Source organism: Rana temporaria, chromosome 5, assembly GCF_905171775.1.
Source record: "Rana temporaria chromosome 5, aRanTem1.1, whole genome shotgun sequence".
Classification (NCBI taxonomy): Eukaryota; Metazoa; Chordata; class Amphibia; order Anura; family Ranidae; genus Rana; species Rana temporaria.
This window is the reverse complement of record NC_053493.1, coordinates 277,024,636-277,049,603: the sequence shown is the minus strand read 5'-3', so window position 1 is coordinate 277,049,603 and position 24,968 is coordinate 277,024,636. Positions and strand designations below refer to the sequence as shown.

General features: G+C 43.7%; 1 protein-coding gene across 2 annotated transcripts in view; it reads left to right on the top strand.

The window, feature by feature from the left end:
* The first annotated feature begins 1,829 nt into the window (after positions 1-1,829).
* Positions 1,830-24,968, top strand: part of LOC120940816 (beta-Ala-His dipeptidase-like) — a 78,231-nt gene continuing 55,092 nt past the window's right edge. The window contains exons 1-2 of one of the 2 annotated variants that reach the window (XM_040353886.1): positions 1,830-1,950; positions 4,747-4,872. In XM_040353886.1, the coding sequence (XP_040209820.1) occupies positions 4,840-4,872 (33 nt within the window). In that variant the 5' untranslated portion in view covers positions 1,830-1,950; positions 4,747-4,839. Of the gene's footprint in view, positions 1,951-4,746; positions 4,873-16,931; positions 16,955-24,968 lie in introns of those variants that run through there. The other variant, XM_040353887.1, reaches the window with a different exon arrangement.

The following is a 24,968-nucleotide window of genomic DNA, read 5'->3' as shown; positions in this document are numbered from 1 at the left end:
ACGCGTTTCGCACTTACAGTTAGTGCTTAGTCATGGCTTGCAAACCGAGTTAGGAATTTAAAAAATACAGTGCTCGTATTGCGAAACTCTCGTTAACCGCATTACTCGCAATCAGAGGTTCCACTGTATTTTATTCAACATCTTGCCGATTATGTAACGCAAATGTGCAGTGGCACAAACATTTTTTTTCTTGGTTTCTGTCATAAAATGTAGTTTTCCCCTTCACTGACGGCACTGATGAGTTGGCACTGATAAGTTGGCACTGATGGGCACTGATATGTAGAATTGATGGGCACTGATATGCAGCACCAATAGGCGGCACTGTAATGCAGCACTGATGGGCACTGACAGGCGGCAATGATGGGTACTGACAGGCGGTACTGGTGGGCACTGACAGGTGGCTGTGATTGGCACTGATAGGTGGTACTGATTGGCACTGACAGGTGGCACTGATGGGCAGCACTGATAATGAGGTACTGGTTAGTTACTGACAGGTGTTACTGCTGGCCACTGATTGGCACTGTAATGGGCCCTGTTTGGCACTGTGGTGGGCACTGATTGGCACTTTATTGGGCTCTGGCAGGGGGTTATGATGGTTGCACTGACTGGGCACCGATTGGCAGCTTATTAGTACATTTGATGGGGGCTGTGTTGATAATCAATGTGCTGATTATCAGCACAAACCCCCCCTCTGACAGGGAGAGCCGCCGATCGGCTCTCCCTGTCAGCGCAAACCGAAGAATGCTGTTTACCGGCACTTCCTGGTTCACACGATGATCAGCTGTGATTGGTCACAGCTGATGACGTGGTAAGAAGGTTCTGTCAGGCTTCTTATCACGATCGGAGATGCGGCGTGTCAGACTGACACACTGCAATCGGTGCGCGCCGGCATGTTATCCTGCTGGACGTCATATGACGCCAAGTCAGGATACCAGAACCACTTCCCGGCCGCCATTCTGCATACGGCGGGCAGGAAGTGGTTAAATCCACAAGGGCATTTTTTTTTACCACTACTATATTGGCTTTTAAAATTTACAAATGCAGCAATTTAGAATTTGGATGAAAGGTTTAGTACTGGGAAACACTTTTTGAAAGATAAAAAGTGCATTTTATATACATCTATATAGAATAGTCCAAAATGAGAGACAAATGAGGAGGAAAGAGGGACTTTGCATCAAATCAGGGACAGTCCCTTGAAATCAGGGACAGTTGGGAACTATGCAACAGTCCCCAGTCTCTGTATGTATTTGAGAGCCAATCATGGTGATCAGGAAGGCTGTCCTGTCCTCATGTGTTAAAGGGCCCCTAGACATGTGTGGGAAGGGGTTAAAAAAATGTGGCAATTGCTTATGATACATAGGGCTTTAGCCTACTTAAATATCATTCAGATAGCATTCTACTTTAAATATTTGTACTCTTACACAGTTTGTATGTTCCTGGTCTTGATATACAAAGTGTTGAGCATGACAGAATGTTGTTGTTTTTTAATCTACCAAGGCCAAGTTCAGCAATTGTATTTGCCAAGCCTCTGAAACATCCACATCTTAGAAGATAATGCCAATTAGGTATTTAACTTCGCACTGTGCACACACACTCTGAATGTTGATTCTATATTTGAATAGCTCTCAGCCCCAAAAATCTATTTACTTTGGATAACCTAAATGTGAACTTTGCACCACCAGTGTAACAACACTTGCACAAAATGATCTCCTTAACTCTACAGGGGTCTAAGAAGAACAGGGGAAAGTGGGGGGGAGGGGGGAGGACGCGAGGTGGGGGCCTTGGGAATTTAGCAAGAGAAATTAGGAAAGGACAGGGGGAGGTTACAAAAGCCAGCTTGACGTGCCAGACTCAGCTGAAGAAACTAATATAGTCAGCTCTGACCAAATGAAAAGATTTTCAGACTATCCACATCTCTGATCTACAAGCTGCCTGATCTACAGGACACAGGTATCTATGATGGTCTTCCCCTTATAGCCCATACATGAACTGTGCATGCATCATAGGATTACATCATACAGGTCTACATTTAGAATGGGTAAGGACAGTTTCGTCACTAGGGGTGTGTGGACCGCACCGAGGTGACACTCGCCAGAGGGATGACACCATTAAGTAGCAACTGATATCTGACCACGATGGTGTCACTCCCATCCGTGGGTGGTGGGGTGACACCAGAGAGCCCTGGGGGGAGTTAGTGGTGGTGTGGGTGACAACAGAGAGCCCAATGAGTGGGGAGGTGGCTGGGTGCTGACACCAGGGAGCCCAGGATGATGGTGGGGATCACATCAGAGATCCCGACAGTGGCAGCTGGTGCTCAATATTTGGGGGGACAAACCAACTCCACCCCCTGTGGGAGACGGATGGAATAGCAGCGATCGCCCCCACAGCAGGAGATAGTGGCGATAAAACAACCCCCCACAGGAGATGGACAGGACGAGCACTCCTCACTCCAGGGCCATTGCATCTACTCCCACAGGAAGTGGGTCCTGAGACCCGATTGGCCGGGAGTCCTAAGACTCCCTGGCCAACTGGGTCTCGGAACGCGCTTCCTGATTGGCCGGGAGGAGAATCCGAAAGACGATAGCGAATATTAATTCACTATTGTCACACAACTGGGTGGGCTCAGGGCGCAGTCCTCTGCGCCCCGAGCCCACCCTTTTTTAAAACCAATTAGAGCCTCGGGGCTCTAATCATGTGCTTAAAAAAAAAACCTTGTTGGAATCCATGCGTCCAGCGACCTGCATGTAGATCAGGGGCCGGGTGCATGGATCCACCACTGGGTCTCGATGGGGGTGGTGGTGACACCATGTTTATCTGCACCAGGTGACACCAACCCTAGTGATGTCAAGGGGTAAGAATACCAAGCTTGCCGTCACTTCTGACTTTTCTGACCCAGCTGGTATGATGTGTAAATTGTCTGTCCTTAGTCTCCTGGCATATTGACATCTGTATTTCCACAAGAATTTAAATATAATATCTCACCCCTGTGTACAGTACATGACTGCTTTTACATTATCTCTGCAGGACTAAAATGAAAAAATATAGTCCAATGTTACAGCTGGTCACAGCTGTGAAAAAGAGACTGGGCAAAACTATTGCAGCCAAAGATCTAGGTATGCACATGCGCAAGATCTGGTGTTGTGTCATTAGGGAGCGGCTGGCAAAATCAGGAAGGGGACAGCTGGTCCTGGAAAGGCTTGGTGACCACAGCTCCTACCCCCTAGTGAAATGGTTCTTTGTGGTCCCATACCTATTCATATGCTCATTGGATTAAACATGCAACCCAACTAAATTGGTCAGATTGAATACATTTTTTTTTCTCTTTCACAAATTTTTGTTCTATTAAGAAGGGGGGTAACATAGGGGACATTAAGGGGGGGGGGGCACCTCTCATAAATTGAATATATATGTTATGGATTGTATATGTTATTGTAATGAAAACAAAATTCAAATAAACATGAATAATAATAATAATAAAATAATAATAAAATAATATTAATAATAAAAAAAAAGAATAAAAATCTCAAACCTAGGACCCTTTATTCAATCAAATTAGTGCACTCGTAACCGATACTTCATTGACTGACGCTGTCAAGTTGATTGAGCAATCGCAAATTTCTTCCATGGCCAATCAAAATATTTGTGTATGTATTGGGAGAACTGATCCTAATACAGATCCAATAAATGATCATTTATAATACATATTTAGATTTATGACAGATTGTATTTTTGATCAATATTTTCTGTTAACAGAGTGCTGAACAGTACCATGTGTTACATTGTTTAATATTTTCGTGTGATGAATCACTTGCTCGTATTTGCAAATCTGTATGTGTATGATCACTATTGGCAGGGGTGGACTGACAACTCATGGGGCCCCTGGGCAATAGGAGATTATGGGGCCCCCTGGGCAATAGGAGATTATGGGGCCCCCGGGCAATAGATTATGAGGCCACACAGTATATACACACACACATACAGTATACATACACAGTACAGACACACAATATACACACACAGTATACATATATACATACACAAACTGAAAAGGTACTGGAGAGGTAGGGCAGCTATAAATTTAAGATTTTCTTTTAATAAACACTGATTTTTACATTCATACGGTCCCTGGTTTTACTGAGGCTGGCAACCCTGATGGGGTCCCCTAGTGGCATAGGACCCTCGGGCGGTGCCCGAGTGCCCAAATGGTCAGTCCGCCCCTGCTATTGGTTCTGTGCATACTCACTAAAAAGATATTTTCTTTCAATAGACAGTTCATAAGATAGAAATGTCACTTACCTAACTATCCCTTATTAGTTTGACACACTATATCAAACAAACCCTATCTCCTTCTAATCCCGCCATAACTCTATTTTACACTTCCATATCCTCCAATCACTATTATCTATGTTTTATATTACTGATAACTAACATTAGAGCATTAGATTACTATGTTAATTAAAATATTACACAGTGGAATGCTCCTTACTTTTTGTTTTATACTCTTCATGTGAGAAGCATTACTATAATTTTATTCTTATTTAATTTTTTTCATTACATTGTACTAATATGTGTGGTATTATTTTAATGCCTTTCGTTATACCTTAAGAAAACACAATAAAATATTTAAACCAAGAAATGTCACTTTCAGATTTTTTTTTTGCCACTAAATTTATTTGACCGATTCCTGCATATATATTCTTCTGTATCTCCATGCGGATCAATCTATTTTTATTCTTTCTGTCCTAGTGGAGTGGTTTGACACTATACGCATAGCTGAAGAAGGTACTGGAGAAACTCGACACTACTGCTTTTCAAGAACGACATAGACAGGACAGGAAAATGATGCAACTCTCTGTACGGCATTGCTCTATGGTAAGGATCTGCACTCTTTCTTAATTCATACACATGTAGATTGTATGTTCCAATGTCTGATAACTTAATGGAATGATTTTGTGTATTACCTTTATTGCTGCTGCAGTGACCTCACCTGGAGAAAAATAGAATTGCTTTATATAGTTTTTATTAGTATTATTAGTTCACTTCTATTTTATACTGTATGTGTATATATGTATGCTTGTATGTATGTATGTATGTTTATGTATGTGTATACAACAATATGTTTAGTCTATTTTGCTAACATGTGTGAGAGGCCATCTTGCACATGTTAACAACATAGATTGGACTGGGAGAGCAGCGATTTTTCTAAGCATATTACGCAATACTGGATGGCAATATTTCATGCAGACCCATCAGAGGCATTTTTCGATAGAACACCGGCACCCATTCCTGAGCATCAGCAGGATAATATATATCTTTCTTTTTTGCTTAGAGGCACTATGAGTATAAGCAGATCACTGTATATAACTCTATGTATATAGACATATAACTATACTTTATACTAGCTTTACTAACATGACTCTAAATAATATCCATATTTGCTAAAAAATCATTAAAATACATCCATTATTTATTATTCCTGTACAGGGCCACCATCAGGGGGTTACCGGAATTACACCTGTAAGGGGCCCGATGGTCCCCAGGTGCCTGACTGGTGCCCCTCCCATTTTCTTTGTTGCATTACACCTGTCAGGGGCCCGATGGTCCCCAGGGCCCCTTACAGGCCCGGCCGGCCCCCCTCCCATTTTTTTATTATTATTCTGCATTACACCTGTAAGGGGCCCGGTGGTCTCCCCTATTGTTTTTTTTTTCCGTCAGCCCCCCCCCCCCCCCGGTTCTCTGCTCCAGGGGGGCCCTGCCTAAAGCTGTGTGTCCTGTGATGGCTGCCCTGTCCCTGTAATCTATTTCTCATGAATTTGTTTCTTAGCCTGGGTTCACACTGTCGCGACTTCAAATCCGTCATCCCTGCGCGACTTCATTGCGGCTTGCAGAAGACTTCTTTAACAGAAGTCAATGCAAGTCGTATTGAAGTTGCACCAAAAGTAGTGAAGGAACCTTTTGGTCGGACCAATTAGAACGGTTCCATTGCAGTTAATAGGGCGCAACTTGTCATGCGACTTTGAACTCTCAAGTCGCGGCAGTGTGAACCAGGGCTAACTGTGTTTTTCTGCCTCCTTGTATTGTCCTCCGTGAGCTCCTGAACTTCTCCTTTCTTCTCCCATGTTCATTCGTTTGGAACCAGGGACATTTTCGGTGGGGAAGGTGTCCAAGTCTGATCTTGCCCCTAGGTAACGTTCATATCTGTGTCCATAGACCCCAAGAATACACATGCATTGCTCCAAGTTGCATACAATTGTTTGCTGCATTCGTAGTGGAAAGTTATTGCTTGACAAGCTAAAGTGCATGAATTGCCTAGCACTTCCAACCAGAGCCAGTAGATGGTGTCCAAATTGGAAAGTTGTCCATGGGAAGAAAGCATTAAAGGGGCCACAAGCTTTGAAGCTTGCCCAATAGAGACCCTTTTTCTGCAAGGGCAGTTAAGGACGCAATTACCTGGGGTGAAGTGGAGTAAACTTTCCACAAGGTTAGAACACTAATTTCCTTCACTGAACAACTGGAGGAATTAATCCAGGAAGACTTGAAGGGGTCAAAGAAAAATGCCCTTATAAACAGTCTGTGTCAAAACTGTATACCCTGAAAAAGCTAAAGGTCAACCTGCTGCAGTCTCCTCCAATGGTGGATGCATTATTAATGTAGCTGGCAAGACATGCTACTTTACTGTCACATTCAAGGAGGCTCTAGTCCAAAGATTTGATCTGGATCTGAAGTGCTTCTACATACTGTAGCATCTGCAGGTGCCGGTGATCTGACGATATGGTTCCGGCTAACATGAAAGTTCCTGCGCAGGCGCAATCTGATCTGCCGATATGGTTCCGGCTAACGAGAAAGTTCCTTTAAGGACTGCGCAGGCGCAAACTTGCCGACGGAAATCTCCGAACCTCGGCCGGCATCCAGGGCGACGTGGATTTTGAGGAAAGTGGCAAGTCGGCCTCACGTCCTCGCTTCGCTCGGACGGCTCGCTCCGCTCGCTCGGCCTCCTGGCTCTTTTTTTAACATCCTCCAATCCACGGGGATGTTAAAGAATGAGCCTGGATGCTGGGTGAGGTTCGGATATTTCCGTCGGCAAGGATTGCGCCTGCGTAGTCCTTTAAGGAACTTTCTCGTTAGGGGAACCTCAAAGACAAGTCACCGTCACATCAGCAGTAACCAGCCGCTGCACCTGCAGGACTCTAAAAAGTGGCAGGGTCTGCATCCCTTTAGACATGATTCCCTTTTGGGAGTATCTTATCAAAAATAAAAATTATCGTATTATATGACAAAATCTGGTTTTTATCTTGGTGCAGACTTCTGGGAAAATCATTGGGGCAGTCATACAAGCAGGAAATTATGTTTCATTGCTTTTTACAGGAAATTGCAGCTCTGCAAAAGTGGAGTAATCCTTTTAATAAGCCCATCTGGAAGAAGTGAAGAGACAAGGTGGTAACAGCTTTGTAAGAGCTGAAGTTGGCGGCATACTTTGTGGTGGACGTGTCAGGCGTCAATCGATGTATTTTCAAGAGCGGTGTTCCCCGCGGTCATGGCAAGGAGTGCATTATGGCTGAAGCCATGGTTGGTGGATCTGTTAAAAAAAAAAAATGGTGCAAGACACCAGAACACTGATCCAATCTATTTGGAAGTAGACAGGATACAGCCATCTCAAGGGTGACCATTAGCAGGTCAGGGCGAATATCATCTGGAAAAAAAAATTCCAGCATACAGGTGGCGACCCCCAAGTGGATACACGGATGCTAAATCCTACGGACTGGGGAAAAGATTAGTAATGAACAGGAGAACTTTGAGTCCCTCCCTATCCCCTCCCCTCCCCAGGAGGTGATCCCTTTGGACGCCAGCAGGGAGGGCTGGGGAGCACACTACCAGCACTTTGCAGTCCAAAGCCGTTGGCCATTCGTGACACAGGAGGTGGTTTCGAACATCCTAGAAATTAAAGTAGCATTTCAAGTCCTCCTGGCTTTCAGTCTTCTTCTGAAGGGGAAAAAAGTCCTGTTGAAGATGGACAACAGGGTGGCAGTCGCCTATATCATCAGGCAAGGTGGCACCAGAAGTCGCTCCATGATGCAGGAAGTTCGCCCAGTCTTCAAGTGGGCGCAGTTGAACATCTCGTGGCTAAGAGCGATGTATGTCAAAGGAGCCCAGAACCAGCTGGCCGACATGCTAAGCAGAAGCTTTGTTTCCAACAACGAATGGACTCTGAGCCACCAAGCATTCTCCCTCATAACCAAACTTGGGGCATGCCGGATATAGATTTAGCAGCAACACCAGACAACGCGAAGTGCCAGAGGTATTTGACAAAAAACCCTTGCCCATTAGTGGAGGGGATGGACTGCCTACAGCACGACTGGAACCTTCGTCTGGGTTACATCTTTCCCCAGACACCTCTCATACCAAGATTTCTTCTCAGGCTCAAGAGGTCAGCATCTACAATTATAGCAGTCCTTCCTTTTTGGCCGAGGCAGCTATGGTTCACAACTCTCCTTCAGTGGAATACAGCAATGCCATTACCGCTTCCACCAGCAGCGTATCTACTCTCTCAGGGGCAACTTCTTCACCCATCCCCGGAAAGAATGCACCTGACAGCCTGGAGATTGAAAGGGCTAGGTTCCTAGACCAAGGTTGCTCTCAAAAAGTGGTAGAGACTCTTCTTCAAGCCAGAAGGTACACCACCAACAGTACCTACAAGAGAATCTGGGAGAAATTTCTCAGTCGCACAGCAACAAGCCTGGAACCCTTCATCTCCAACAGTTGCTCAAATCCTTGAGTTTCTCCAGTTAGGCTTAGATATAAGCCTTGGGTCAAGTACCCTGAAAGTCCACGTATCGGCCTTATCTGCCATGACAGGAGTCAAATGGGCGCAAGAGCCTCTCGTCATTCAGTTCCAGAGGGCCTGCCTAAAGATAAGGCCCCCAAAAAGCCTTCCTTCCCGACCTGGGATCTTTCGGTTGTACTAGAAGTTCTATCCCATGAACCATCCATAGGAAAACATCTCCTTGTGGGACCTAACGCTCAAGGTCACCTTCTTAATAGCGATAACATCGGCCAAGAGAGTACAACACCTCTATTCCATGTAAATAAACTTGACTTTATGCTCAGACCCACTCAGTTTGCGAGTTATTCCCCAAAGGTGTATGCTGCCATGATGCGACAGGAAAATGGAAAATTGTATACTCACCTTTCCGTAATTTTCCTTCCCTGTTGCATCTTCATGGCAGCATACAGATGCCCACCCATCTGAGGTGAGGTATATATATACTGAGAATACCTGAGTGGGGGCCCTCTCTGGGTTTATTAGCTATGCGGTCCTATCAGGTTGTGGAGGCGGAGCCACAACCCAAAGGTGTATGCTGCCATGAAGATGCAACAGGAAAGAAAAATTACGGAAAGGTGAGTATACAATTTTCCTGTTTTTTCTGGAGCAGTCACATTTTATAGCAAGTTTTGAAGGTGCATTGTAAGTGAATTAAGAATCATTTATGTAAAGGGAAAGCACTACAAGTAAGCATTTAGAATTGTTGATTTTTTCTGTGCCTTTTACCTGCAGTTTTTTATCAGGTTGATAACAGGGTTCCTTTAAAGTATTTTTTGGAATCGCTGCATGTGTATGTGATTTCTCTTTCATAATTTGTATTAAATATAGAAAAATGTAGATTAGCGAGGAAACAGACACTCTATAATTACCTTGCCTAACAACTGCTGATAAGATATAAGAAAGACAGCGAGTGCAATTGGTTGGCTTATTGATAGACTGGAAAGCAAGAAGCAGAGCCAGTGTACACATGTATCTAAAAAACATTGAAGAGATTGCACATTTACTTTAAGATGGCATTCCAGGCATTCAGAAATCAGAATCTCGCTTGTTATTGAAAAAGAAGTGACAACTCAACATTTTTCTACTTTAGCCAGTGGTGAAGAAAAAACATAGGAGGTAAGTGAGTAAAATAGAAACATAGAAAAGTGACGGCAGAAAAAAGACTAGAGTAGTCCATCGAGTCTACCTGCTTTTTTTTTTTAATACATGTTTTATATCATCTTTTTTTTTCGTTAACTTTTTTGTATAGATCTGTTTGTCCCAAGCGTGTTTAAAGCCATTTATTGTTGATTGGCTCACTACCTCTGCTGGAAGTTTATTCCAAGCATTAAGTGGTCTCTAATGGTTAGCCTTACATGCTCTAAATATTATTTTTTTATCCGACTGATATGGGATTCGATCAAGTCGATTGAATCTGCAAACAATTAAATAGCCATAACATCCCCTCCAATTGATTTAGACTCAATTTAGATTCAGCCAGGGTGGAAAATTATAGATTGGCAGCACTGAGATACTTTGTTCATGAATGCAATCATATATTGATCAATCAAATTTTAAGGTTACATGTTGGAACCAGAGATGCAATGGATATAAACTATCAATTGAAATCTGCTTCCCCCTGGGTGGCATATCAATCTAATGGGCTGTCGACTATATATTGATTATTACTACTGGGCTGTACAAGGGCTGCAAGAGGCTGATACCAGGTCAGATTTAGGCACTGCTTGTAAGTAAAAAAAAAACACAGAGCTGCATTCATTTGTGTCTTTTATATCTGGAATTCAGACTTATGTGTAATATGCAGTTTCTAAAAATAGGCTATACTTTTCCCCCTAACCCAGTGTTTCTCAATTCCAGTCCTCAGGCCCCCCCAACAGGTCAGGTTTTCAGGATTTCCATTATTTTGCACAGGTGATTTGATCAGTTTCACTGCCTTAGTAATCACCACATCCTTTTCATCTGAGGGAAAACCTGACCTGTTGGGGGGGCCTGAGGACTGGAATTGAGAAACACTGCCCTAACCCAATCTGACCCTACAAATGATGATTTTGGCCTCGTACACACGACCAGTTTCCTCGGCAGAATCCATCAAGAAACTTGGTGGGAGAGTTTTTTTTGCCGAGGAAACTGGTCGTGTGTACATTTTTCATCGAGGAAACTGTCGAGGAACTCGTCGAGCCAAAAAGGGAGCAAGTTCTCTTTTTCCTCGACGGGAGTCAAATTGGCTCGTCGAGTTCCTCGTCGGGCTGGTTTCCGAAACTCGAGCGTGTGTATGCTAAGGAACCCGCGATTGCTCATAATAAAGTATGAGACGGGAGTAAAAGTAGCATTTGTAATGGAGAGAACACATTTTTAAAGCTGTAACGGACTGAAAAGTGCAAATCGTCTCTTACCAAACTTTTACGTAACACGCAAACACATGAGATTAGCAAAAGCAGCCCCAAGAGTTGTGCAAGTGGAATCGAACTTCCCCTGCCGTCCTATGTGTTGTAGTCACCGTGTTTGAGAATGAGGAGATTTTGTCTTGATTGTGTGTACGCAAAGCAAGCTTGTCGAGTTCCTCGACAAGCCTAACAAGGAACTCGATGAGGAAAATGATGTGTTTCGCCCGACGAGTTACTCGGTCGTGTGTACGAGGCCTTACACTTAAGTTGGTCATACTCCTAGCTTTCTGTCATTTAGCCTTTGCGTTTAATAAAATAAATCTAACAGATTCTAGCAATTCGCCAGCTATGGCTATTGTATTCCAACAGTTAGCTAAATCAATCATCAGAATTCCCAATGAATAACTGCAAAAAATATCTACTTTTGTCAATCTGGATGTTTTCAACAGGGAAACTCTGGTCATGCTGAATTTGCTGAAATTCAATGAGTGTATGGGCAGCTTTTAGTCTGATTGAAAACTGAACGGGTTTAACCTGTAATCTTAGGCCCCTTTCAGACATGCGGATTAAAAAGGGACATACATTGGTCCCTATGTGATTGCGGGTGTCAGCGGATTAACTTCCGCTGACACCCGTAATCACCCGCCTCCGCAAAGATCCGATTTTGCGGACGGAAGAAAACCCTATTTTTTTCTTCCGTCTGCGGATCGGATCGCATGAACACGGACACGCGGTCCGTGTTCATCCGATCCCCCCATAGGTGAGAGCGGAGAAAAGACACGGCGGGCCTTGCACAGTGTGCGCCCTGTCAGCCGCCGGCTCAGCGGGGATATACGGAGCGATCCCCGCTGAGCTTACGGACACACGGAGGCGGATCATTACTGATCTGCCCCGTGTGAAAGGACCCTTACTCCTAACGAGGGCAGGGAGTTATTCAGTTACAAAAGGCAGGAGTAACATCTAATTTGGTGCTTCTGTTAAGCTGTTTGAACATGCATACATTTCTTTAATTTGGTCTGCAGGCTAAAGTCTGGTACACACTAGTAGTTTTTTTTTGTTCAACCCAGTGGGCCGAATGAAAAAAACGTCACCCCCCCTGCCGGAACACACAAGTCAGCTCTCTCAGCCATTAGCTTAGAGCACTGTTCAGATGCCCTTTTCGGACATGCCCCTTTGACAGAAGCCAGGCATTCACATTCAAACCAGCTTCTCTCAGACCGGCTGCTGTACCCAGCGGGCCGAATGAAAAAAACGGAAGCAGTCTGGAGGTGATCTTGTGTGAACAATCCAATGTTAGTATAGCGATCACCCCGCTGAGCTATTGCATTCTGACAGGGGGCACCCCCCCCCCCCCCGCCGGAACACACCAGTCAGCCCTCTCAGCCATTGGCTTAGAGCGCTGTTCAGATGCCGATTGGCAGATCCTTTTTGGACATGCCCCTTTGACAGAAGTCAGACATTCAAACCAGCTTCTGTCAGACAGACTGCTGTACACACGGGCTTAATGTTGGCCGGTTTCTATTGCAACGGCCGATGGCACCCGATATTCGGCCCGTGTGTACGGCCCTAAATGAAAGAAATCTAAAAAATGTCTTCATCTGTGGTAAACCACACGGAAGGACGAATCTCTTGCTGCATCAATTGTTCTTTGACAGCTGTCACTGCCATCTGACAGAATACCTGAAAGAGTAAGTAAACTGCCTATTACCTATGGGTCAGCCTATAATAAGGCTTACCTATAGGGGTAGTGTAAATATCTCCTAAATGTACATCGTTTTGGAAATATTTACATTACATGCAGCCAGTGACCCCCGTGCCATTCCTTCTAAATCCTGTGGCGTGAATGGCGGCAAGCGCGGGAGTGACGTCATCGGGGCTCTGGCCTGTCACAGAGCCAGAGCCTGCGAACTCAGAAGCAAGAAGGGTGAAGATGGATGCGGCTGCATCATTGACATTGTGGCGCTGGAACAGCTTAGTTTTAAGGCAAGTTTTACAAATGCATACTAGCACACTATAAGGGGTTGATTTACTAAAGGCAAATAGACTGGGCACTGAAACTGCAGTTGCTCCAGAGCTTAGTAAATGAGCGGAAGCTCTTCTGACTTCCATCATCCAATCATGTGCAAGCAAACGTTTTTTTTTATTTGCCTTGCACATGGTTGGGTATTCTCTGTAAAGTGAATCTTTCTCTCATTTACTAAAGTCTGAAGCAACTGCACTTTGCAAAGTGCCCAGTCTATTTGCATTTAGTAAATCAACCCCTTTGTCTTTACCTTGCACATATATATATGTGCTATACACATATTAAATAGTGCTCTTATGAAGCATACATTCCCCTATATCAGATTCAAAGAATCACTACCACAGAAACAAACAAACATTGTGATAACCACAAATAAATTTGAAATATATATATATATATATATATATATATATATATATATATATATATTTCAAGAAAAATATACACATGTGACAATTAGATAGAGGATTTCTAGATTGGTCCTCTTCTCATTAAAGTCCCAATATGCTAGCCAAGTGCTTATAAAACGATCAATGCTTCTCCCGTGAGAGGTTAAAACACAACGTAATTTCACCACTTCAGTGATATTCCCATCACCGTTAAGAATGGCCACTCACCAGATCTCATTTAATAAATGCCTTTGGTTCATTCCCAGGATAACCACTTATTTTATACGTATTTCCACCAACTGCCAGGTGCCTTGGATGTACTAGTGGGGTCTCTTTTTTCCTACAAAGGCTGACAAAAAAGAGGAGTGCCCCTAATGGTGTAGTACGTAAAAAATGTATTGGTTTCTTAAATAAAAGTAGGTATTGCACTCACAATTGGTTGTGCCCGTATGCCGGCACCAAGCTTCTCCAGCCTTGTATGCAAAAACAGGTAAAGGATAAAAGCCGCTCCTCTCGTGTCCCCCCTACGCCTATCTCACGATCAGCGTGTGGTTCCGTAGATGTCAGCAGCCTGCTGACATCTACGGACCCACGCGCTGATCGTGAGATAGGCGTAGGGGGAACACGAGAGGAATGGCTTTTATCATTTATCTGTTTTTATTTAATACCTACTTTTATTTAAGAAACAAATGCATTTTTTACGTACTACACCATGAGGGGCACTTCTCTTTTTTGTGAGCCTTTGTAGGAAAAAAAAGGGTAGCGCAATTCACATATTACATTCAAGTTTGAGCCAACATCCGTCGGAAAGGTATCCACGGTTTTGTTGTCGGAATGTCTAATCGTGTGTACACGGCAGAAGACTGTTTCATGTCATAGGTCATACATCACAGCAAGATTGAACTAAGAAGTTAGTTATACTGCATCAGCAAGGTCTCTCCAAGGCAAATATTTCGAAGCAGAATGGGGCTTCAAGATGTGCTGCTCAAGCTCTTTTAAAGAAGCGTAAAGAAATGGGCAATGTTGAGGACCCTAGACGCAGCGGTCAGCCAAGGAAATTTAATGCAGAAGATGAAAGACACATCATGCTTATTTGCATTCAACATCAGAAGATGTCCAGCAGTGCCATCAGCACAGAACTGGCAAAAACCAGTGGGACCGCTACGTCTCCCTCTTTGGGAGTCACCACTAGTTTCATCGGGTGACGGACCCCAGGCGCTCTCCTGGGGCACACATGTCACTTTGCGTTTGCACCACATAGTTGGCGCCTACCATGATGCTTCATGTAGTGTGTAATGTTCTATTGATTTCGTGTATTGTTGTTACTTAATTAAAGTGGAGGTTCACCCGGAAATGACAATTTTTAACATTAGATTGATGCTCATTTTGTCTAGGGGAATCGGCTAGTTTTTTTTTAATCGAAGCTGTACTTACCGTTTTAGAGAGCGATCTTCTCCACCGCTTCCGGGTATGGGCTGCGGGACTGGGCGTTCCTATTTGATTGACAGTCTTCCGACAGGCTTCCGACTGTCGCATCCATCGCGTGACGATTTTCCGAAAGTAGCCGAACGTCGGTGCGCAGGTGCCGTATAGAGACGCACCGACGTTCGGCTTCTTTCGGCTACTCGTGACGCGATGGATGCGACCGTCGGAAGCCTTTCTGAAGACTGTCAATCAAAATAGGAATGCCCAGTCCCGAAGACCATACCCGGAAGCGGCGGAGAAGATCGCTCTCTAAAACGGTAAGTACAGCTTCGATTTTAAAAAAACTAGCCGATTCCCCTAGACAAAATGAGCATCAATCTAAGGTTAAAATTTTTTTTTAGGGTGAACTCCCGCTTTAACCTATCACATGTATTGTATGTACTATTGTACCATGTCAGCCCGCGTGGCCTCGTTCCTGTTTATAAAAAAATAAAAAATAAACCAGTGGGACCAAGATACACCCATCTTCTGTCCAGGGAAGTCTGGCCAGAAGTGGTCTTTATGGAAGAATTGTGGCCAAAAAGCAATACCTCTGACATGAAAACAAGGCTAAGCCACTCAACTATGCATGAGAACATAGGAACTGGGGTGCAGCAAAAAGGGCAGCTGGTGCCCTGGACTGATGAGTCAAAATTTGAAATGTTTGACTGTAGCAGGAGGCAATTTATTCACTGAAGGTCAGGAAAGCGGTACATTAGCAAGTGTCTGCAAGCAACAGTGAAGCAGTGAAATATAGGCAGATACTTATCTATCATGTCATACAATCAGGGAGGTGTGTGTTTGGCCCCAAATGTATTCTGCAGCAGAACAACAACCCCAAACATACAGCCAACCCCAAACATACAACATGAACTATCTTCATTGTAAAGAAGAACAAGAAGTCCTGGCTTGGCCCCACATAGCCCTAATCTCAATTATAAGTCTGTCTGGAATTACATGAAGAGACAGAAGGATTTTAGGCAGCCTACATGCTCAGAAGTGTGTGGTAAGTCCTCTGTGGTAAGTTCTCCAAGATGTTTGGAACAAGCTACCTGCCGAGAAGAATTGATGCTGTTTTGAAGGCAAAGGGTGGTCACACCAAATATTAATTTGGATTTCTTTTGTGTTCATTTACTTTTTCTGTTTTTATTCAATTTGTTAATTGATAAAAAAAAAAAAAAAAAACGATTTCACTTCTATTTCTGAAAGCTTTCTTAATTGACAGGATTTTTTTTCACACTTGCCTAAAACTTTTCACAGCGCTGTATATACAATGCGGTTACAGAACAACTATATGCATACTGTTAAATCTGTGCAGCAAAGTGAAGCACTGTAGTAAGTCCAGGCTTTGCCTGTAGTTCATTTTCAACCAAATGGTCAAACACACACACAAAGACTGATCAGGTGAGCTTTAACTAAACGTAAAAGATCATGGAGCAAGCTCCATCCAGTATCCGGAATCAGCTCCAGCACTCTCCCCAGGGGTGTAAACACATGTAAACACTTTACGATTCTCATGTATTTATACTTTTAGTAGAGGGGGAAAAAAAAATAGGTTTGGGGTATGAGATGCTTCCCATTGTGAGATGACAGAGTTCTAACATTTTCCCATGCTAATACTACTATAAAAGATACTTTTTCTTTGTATATGGTGAATTTTTGTATTATTGCTGATTGCGAAAAAGTAATTTCTATAGTTTCCTTTAGTTTTAGACTTGAGAAATTTCCAATACTGAAGATTGTTGGGTACTTTAGGTCAAGTTAATTTTTAGCTTTTGAATAAATTAATGATACATAGCTTTCAATCAGGTTAAACTTCAGTAGCAGATAGTTGCTGCTCTTTGACGATACAAGAAGCAACCATTGGAAGCTGGTAAGATTTCTTTGTAACAAGCATCTGTTCCTGTATTCCACATAAAGCTGTACACATGATTTTTTTTAATAATTGATCATAGGACTTATTGGTGGCAATATAACATTGAGTTACACAGGCGGGTCCCTGATTGCCCTATTGAATGACTAAGGCCCCGTACACACGGTCGGACAAAACCGATGAGAATGGTCCGACGGACCGTTTTCATCGGTTCACCTCTGAAGTGGCCGTACGGTCTGATGTGCGTATACACAGTCAGTCCAAAATCCGATCGGGTCAGAATGCGGTGACGTCAAACACACGACGTGCTGAATAAAATGAAGTTCAATGCTTTCAAGCATGCGTCGACTTGATTCTGAGCATGCGCGGGTTTTGAACCGATGCTTTTCTGTACTAACCATCGGTTTGGTCCGATGGGGCAGCGGTCCTTCGGTTAGGTTTTGAAGCATGTTTTAAAATTTTGGACCGAAGGAAAACAGACCGATAGCCTATACACACGGTCGGTTTGGTCCGATGAAAATGAACTTCGGTTCATTCTCATCGGACCAAACCGACCGTGTGTACAGGGCCTGACAGTTGAAACTGTTGTGAATACTGCAGGCTTGTTAATCAATGGAACTCAATGGGGCAAATTTACTAAGACTGGAGTAGGTAGAATCTGAAGCAGCTGTGCATGGCAACCAATCAGCTTTTATCTTTTAGTTGCAAAGCCTAACTAACTGAAACACCAGCTATTGGTTACTTTGCACAGCTGATCCAGATTCTACCTGCTCCAGTTTTAGTAAATGCCCCTAAGACTCCATTCACACCGGGGCAACACAACTTCCAGCACGACTTTGGGAGGCAACTTGGACACGACTTGAGTATGAATCACAGCGCGACCTGTGGCAACTTACAAGGCAACTTCAAGTTGCCTCCAGGACAGGAGGCTTTCCAGTGGCCAATCAAACAACAATCAGCTCTGTGGGAGGGAAGGGGGAGGGGTTTGCCTGAGAAATGTATGTTCTCTTCCTGTATTGTTGCTTCTGTTAAGACAGTGATCCGACTTCTGAGGCGACTTCCATTGAAATCAATGGGTACAAGTTGCCAACAAGTCGCCTAAAAGTCCGATTGAAGTAGTACAGGAACCTTTTCTGAAGTCGGAGCGACTGCAGTAGTGTGCATTAAGACGACTCCCATTCACTTACATTGATTTTCTTATGCAGCGTGACTTGAGGCGACTAGGGGCGACTTGAAGTCGGATCCAAAGTCGTCCCTCTGTAATTGGGCTCTAATTGTTACACAGGGTCTTGTAACAAATAAAATGTGTAGTGTTGCAACTCTCTATCCTTGTCACTAAGTTTGCTGTGTTCAGAGGTGGCTAAATGCCGCCTCTGAATGCAGCAACAGTCTGTGCTGGGACCAGTTTGTGTGTGGCCAAAACTCTGTAGAAACACCAACCCAGGATGCACACTGTCTGTGCTCTGGGCCATATACCCACAACTGAATCGCTGTGACATTTGGAGCAGTTGCAGTGTCTGTATCACACCAAACTAATCAATTTCTCGGTCAGAAAAGCAATAGTCATAGTTAACACTTAAATGTAACCGAATCAAAACCCTTTTTTATTAGTTTTAGATAAATAAGGGAATGGTTTAAATGTTTTTTTTTCTTTCTGTCTTTGTCCCTTTTGGGAGCTTTCCCCTTACTTCCTTTTCCTGAGTAACAACAGGGAATGCAAGACAATCACTGATAATATGTTAGCATAAAGAATGTTGGTTTAATGTGTCCCAATTAAAATGAATGGCACTGCCTGCATAGGGATGCATGGAATACCCGTGTATACCCATGAAGACAAACACGGCCCTCGCATGGGCATACACTATAATACACCTATGTGAACAAGGCCTTTTAGCAGAAAGTGTGTAGTCAAAGGACTCAACCCTGTTATGACCCCAGGTACACGGTTCGTGAAGGATCAATGACCAAAAAATGATTGGCTAAACTCAAACATTTTTGTTAATAATTTTCCTTTTATACCAGCTTTTCAAAATAACCAGGCAACAATAAACGTATCTGTGTGAAAGGTTCTTTGTAGATTAACAATTTCTGTAGTTAAAGAGGAACTTCACCACTGCAGTGCAGTTTTTTTTTATCCCCCTTAGCTGTTTTGGTGTGTTAACGTCAGAATACATAGTCACAGGTCCAGTGAATTCATCAATGTTTTGTTGCAATCCACAGATTGTCTGCAGCAAGGTGGGTTTTGTGCCACCGACTTCTTTAGCTATGTCATCAGGGAGTTGCCATCTCTTCCGCTGATAATGCCCATTTTGCATGCATAGTATGGTAACCCGATGCCTACTGGGATCCATGACATGGTTATCCCAGAAGCCTGCAGGTGGGGAGGACATCATGTTTGCCATGGCACCCAGAGATGTCCCCCAAAAACAAAGGTATTATTGTGGCAGCAGAAGGCAGGAGGATTTCAAAGGTGTAAAGTGAATGGGAAGAGTAATGCCGCGTACACACGATCATTTTTCGGCATGTAAAAAACAATGTTTTTAAAAAATTTAATTTAAAATGATCGTGTGTGGGCTTCACATCATTTTTCGGGTTCTGAAATACGATAAAAAAATTCAAACATGCTGCATTTTTTAACGACGTTTTAAACAATGTTGTTTTTCGGGTTGTAAAAAATGATTATGTGTGGGCTTAAACGACGTGAAAAACCTGCTAATGCTCAGAAGCAAGTTATGAGACGTGAGCGCTCGTTCTGATAAAACTACCGTTCGTAATGGAGTAAGCACATTCATCACGCTGTAACAGACAGAAAAGCGCGAATCGTCTTTTACTAACACAAAATCGGCTAAAGCAGCCCAAAGGGTGGCGCCATCCCAATGGATCTTCCCCTTTCTTCCCCATAGTGCCGTTGTACGTGTTGTACGTCACCGCGCTTTGTTAGAGCATTTTTTTTTAACGATCGTGTGTGGGCAACGTCGTTTTAATGATGAAGTTGGAAAAAAAAATTTTTTTCTAGAGGCTGAAAAACGTTGTTTTTTACATGACGAAAAATGATCGTGTGTACGCGGCATAAGGGCCCACTTTAAAAAGTGCATTTTTAAGAAGTCTTTACATCCAATCAGAACAAGGGGCCAATTAAGGATTTGAGTCCAAAATATGGATATTTCATCCAAATAGTGGACAGTTGCGAGTTTTGGCTATATAAAGTATTCATGATTTTTCATGGGCTTGCATTATTAGCCCTTTTACAAGTAGATGCTTTCTATGACTTTTGGAGGAGACTGCAGGGTAGCCTCTTGCCTACTGACTATGGGCCCTGGCATTTGAGGGAGCTACAAGCAAAAATGTCCTAATGCAAGATGACATTACCACATATATCAGTCAAGGAAGCCACGATGGTCTCTGCCAACTTGAAACTCAGTGAGAAGATGGATGTGAAAAGAAAGCTGGGCAGTGGCAGCCCATCCATTGGGGGTGCAGGGGCGCTGTGCCCCTCTTATCCATGCGTCCTGTCCCCTAATCCACATGCAGGTCACCGGACGCATAGATTCCAATGGATGGGAGGCTCTAATAGACTTCAAAAAAGGGTGGGCTTGGGGAGCAGAGCACTGCGCTCCACCCCCACCCAGTTGTGCGACAACAACGAATGAATATTTGCTATTCTCACACTGATCCTCCTCCTGGCCAATCAGGAAGCAGGTCCTGAGACCCGTCACCTGGTTGGCTGAAAGGACAGGCGATCCTATTGGAGGCCTAAGAGGAGGACGCACCTCAAAACCGTTGTGATGCAGAGGAGGAGGAGACGCCTGTCCGGAACCTAAATAAGTGCAGGGTTGGATGAAAGCGACTGACTGCGAGACCCCCAGGGGGTTGGGATGCGGATGACCTGACCGAGCAGGAGGGTTTTAATGCCACTGACCTGCCAGGGGGTTGTTGTTTGTCGCCCCCCAACAAAAAAAAAACGCCAGCTGCCACTGAAGCTAGGTAATGACATTTGGACAGCCCTGTGTATTTATCGGCGTATACCGCGCACTATTTTGCCCTGAAAATCAGGGCAAAATCGTGGGTGCGCGATATACGCCGATACCCACTTTCCCGCCATGAGTTTGAATACTGCGCCCGCATATAGTGAGCGCAGTACACTCGTGAATCTTCGGCCAGTCTCGGCGCCTCTCGTACTGACGTCCTGAGCGTACAGGACGTCAGTGCGAGAGGCGCCCGAGCCTGCCCGAAGATTCACGAGTGTACTGCGCTCGCTATATGCGGGCGCAGTATTCAAAGTCGTGGCGGGAAACGAGCGGGAGGACGCCGCCGAAGATGGACGCCGGACCCGCCGAAGATGGACGCCGGACCCGCCGAAGATGGACGCCGGACCCGCCGAAGATGGACGCCGGACCCGCCGAAGATGGACGCCGGACCCGCCGAAGATGGACGCCCGACCCGCCGAAGATGGACGCCCGACCCGCCGAAGACGGACGCCGGACCCGCCGAAGAGGACACCCGAAGCCGCAGAAGGACGCCGGACCCGACGAGGCCGCAGATGGACGCCGCGCAAGACATCAAAACTGTAAGTACAAAAAAACAAAAAATCTTTTTTTCCCACAGGATTGGGGGCCACTTTGGGGGTGCGCGGTATACGCCAGAGCGCGTTATACCGCGATAAATACGGTACCTAGGCCTAATTAGCTTACTGTTTAACTTGATTACTGTTAGCTATTAGTTGCTAGCTGTTGATTAGCTTACTGTTTATGTTTATGTTAGCTGTTTATTAGATGTATTGATATTACTGTTTCTAGTGCATTGTTTAGAATAATGTGATCAATCTCTTATCTGGTTTTGTGTGGTAAAAATGATGGGTGAGTTATCAATAAAGGGTTTCAGTTTGCACCTAAACTAGTGTCTTCTAGTTCTATAAGTGATATTTATAATAGGCAAGTTAGCTTTTTTCCAAAAACATGCCACATTAATTTTAGCTACTGTAAATAATCATGTTTGATATTTTGTATGCAACTTTCAGTACCAGGCATTTTATCACCAAAATTAAGACAAAAACAGCATTTATCACACCAAACTAATCAATTTCTCGGTCAGAAAAGCAATAGTCATAGTTAACACTTAAATGTAACCGAATCAAAAGCCTTTTTTATTAGTTTTAGATAAATAAGGGAATGGTTTAAATGTTTTTTTTTCTTTCTGTCTTTGTCCCTTTTGGGAGCTTTCCCCTTACTTCCTTTTCCTGAGTAACAACAGGGAATGCAAGACAATCACTGATAATATGTTAGCATAAAGAATGTTGGTTTAATTGTTGTCTATTTACAGTTGGGCCATTATGTTGGGGTGCAACAAATAATGCATACTGTGTTTTTTAAGGTGACAAACTTACACATTTTACAATTTCAAAGCTCAGCTCTGCAAATTTCAAGACCTGCCCAAAATCAGGAAATTATCCTTCACAATATTAAAATCTCTCACAAATAATTATCTGCAGAGAATATTTTTCCCACATGTGGAAATTAAATTGATTGATATTTGGTAGAATATTTGTCACTGCATAAGATTGTAATGGTAATGGCAACTGAGCATACAATGGCAATGCAGTAGACTCAAATAAAAAAATGTATGCCCAGCCCATACTAAACTCTACACAGATATTAAATAATACCAATTAATTCATTTAAAAAATATAAAATTTATTTATTTTACTATTGGCACCTAAAATGTCTCCTTATATCAACTTCCGGTAACCCCCTGCACAGAAACAATCAAATGGGAGAGAGAGTTAGTATTCAGAGCCAATAAGATCCTGCTACAATACACATGTACTCATAGTGAGCATGCTAACATGAGAGGAGGGAAGAGTGATAGTCTCTTTAGACCAGGAAAGTATATTCACCAGTCTACAGTGTCTGTGGCACATCCGCACAATGAATGTTTGCACATGACTGTGTGTATCTTATTTTGTTCTTGTTCCACCACCTGGTTGAACAAAAAATAAATACATTAACAGATTCCTGCACGCGCATCGCTTTGATCTCTCCTGCCACGCTAATGTATTCTGACAGTGGGGACTCCCCTTGTCGGAATAAGTTGATCAGTGGTGGCTGTAGCTGATTGAATACATATATACCCAGTTTCAAAGCTGATTGTACCACCAAGAGGGGTTTGTGCAGTTAACATTGAATTATGGTACATATGAACATGTACACTTTTATATAGGGCGGCACAGTGGTGTAGTGGGTAGCACTCTCGCCTAGCAGTAAAAAGGGTCTCTGGTTTGAATCCCAACCACAACACTACCTGCCTGGTACTCCGTTTTCCTCCCACACTCCAAAGACATGCTGGTAGGTTAATTGGCCTCTGTCTAAATTGGCCCTAGTATATGAATGTGAGTTAGAGACATCAGATTGTAAGCTCCTTGAGGGTAGGGACTGATATGAATGTACAATGTATATGTAAAGCGCTGCATAAATTGACAGCGCTATATACAGTGGGGCAAAAAAGTATTTAGTCAGCCACCAATTGTGCAAGTTCTCCCACTTAAAAAGATGAGAGAGGCCTGTAATTGTCATCATAGGTATACCTCAATTATGAGAGACAAAATGTGGAAACAAATCCAGACAAGAATTTATTTGCAAATTATGGTGGAAAATAAGAATTTGGTCAATATCAAAAGTTCATCTCAATACTTTGATGTATATCCTGTGTTGGCAATGACAGAGGTCAAACGTTTTCTGTAAGTCTTCACAAGGTTGTCACACACTGTTACTGGAATGTTAGCCCATTCCTCCATGCAGATCTCCTCTAGAGCAGTGATGTTTTGGGGCTGTCGCTGGGCAACACAGACTTTCAACTCCCTCCAAAGGTTTTCTATGAGGTTGAGATCTGGAGACTGGCTAGGCCACTCTAGGACCTTGAAATGCTTTTTACGAAGCCACTCCTTTGTTGCCCGGGCGGTGTGTTTGGGATCCTTGTCATGCTGAAAGACCCAGCCACGTTTCATCTTCAATGCCCTTGCTGATGGGAGGAGGTTTGCACTCAAAATCTCATGATACATGGCCCCATTCATTCTTTCATGTACACGGATCAGTCGTCCTGTACCCTTTGGAGAGAAACAGCCCCAAAGCATGATGTTACCACCCCCATGCTTCACAGTAGGTATGGTGTTCTTTGGTTACAACTCAGCATTCTCTCTCCTCCAAACACGACGAGTTGTGTTTCTACTAAACAGTTCTACTTTGATTTCATCTGACCGTATGACATTCTTCCAATCCTCTTCTGGATCATCCAACTGCTCTCTAGCAAATCTCAGACGGGCCCGGACATTTACTGGCTTAAGCAGGGGGACACGTCTGGCGCTACAGGATCCGAGTCCCTGTGTGTTTCTGATGGTAGATTTGTTACGTTGGTCCCAGCTCTCTGCAGGTCATTCACTAGGTCCCCCCGTGTGATTCTGGGATTTTTGCTCACCGTTCTTGTGATCATTTTGACCCCACGGGGTGAGATCTTGCATGGAGCCCCAGATCGAGGGAGATTATCAGTGGTCTTGTATGTCTTCCATTTTCAAATTTTTGCTCCCACATTTGATTTCTTCACACCAAGCCGCTTGCAGATTCAGTCTTCCCAGCCTGGTGCAGGTCTACAATTTTTGTTTCTGGTGTCCTTCGACAGCTCTTTGGTCTTCACCATAGTGGAGTTTGGAGTGTGACTGTTTGAGGTTGTGGACAGGTGTCTTTTATACTGATAACAAGTTCAAACAGGTGCCATTAATACAGGTAATGAGTGGAGGACAGAGGAGCCTCTTAAAGAAGAAGATACAGGTCCGTGAGAGACAGAAATCTTGCTTGTTTGTAGGTGACCAAATACTTATTTTCCACCATAATTTGCAAATAAATTCTTTCCAATGTCATTGTCTGGATTTGTTTCCACATTTTTCCTCTCATAGTTGTGGTATACCTATGATGACAATCACAGGCCTCTTCATAAGTGTGCGCAGCCTATTGCATTTGGGTGTGCA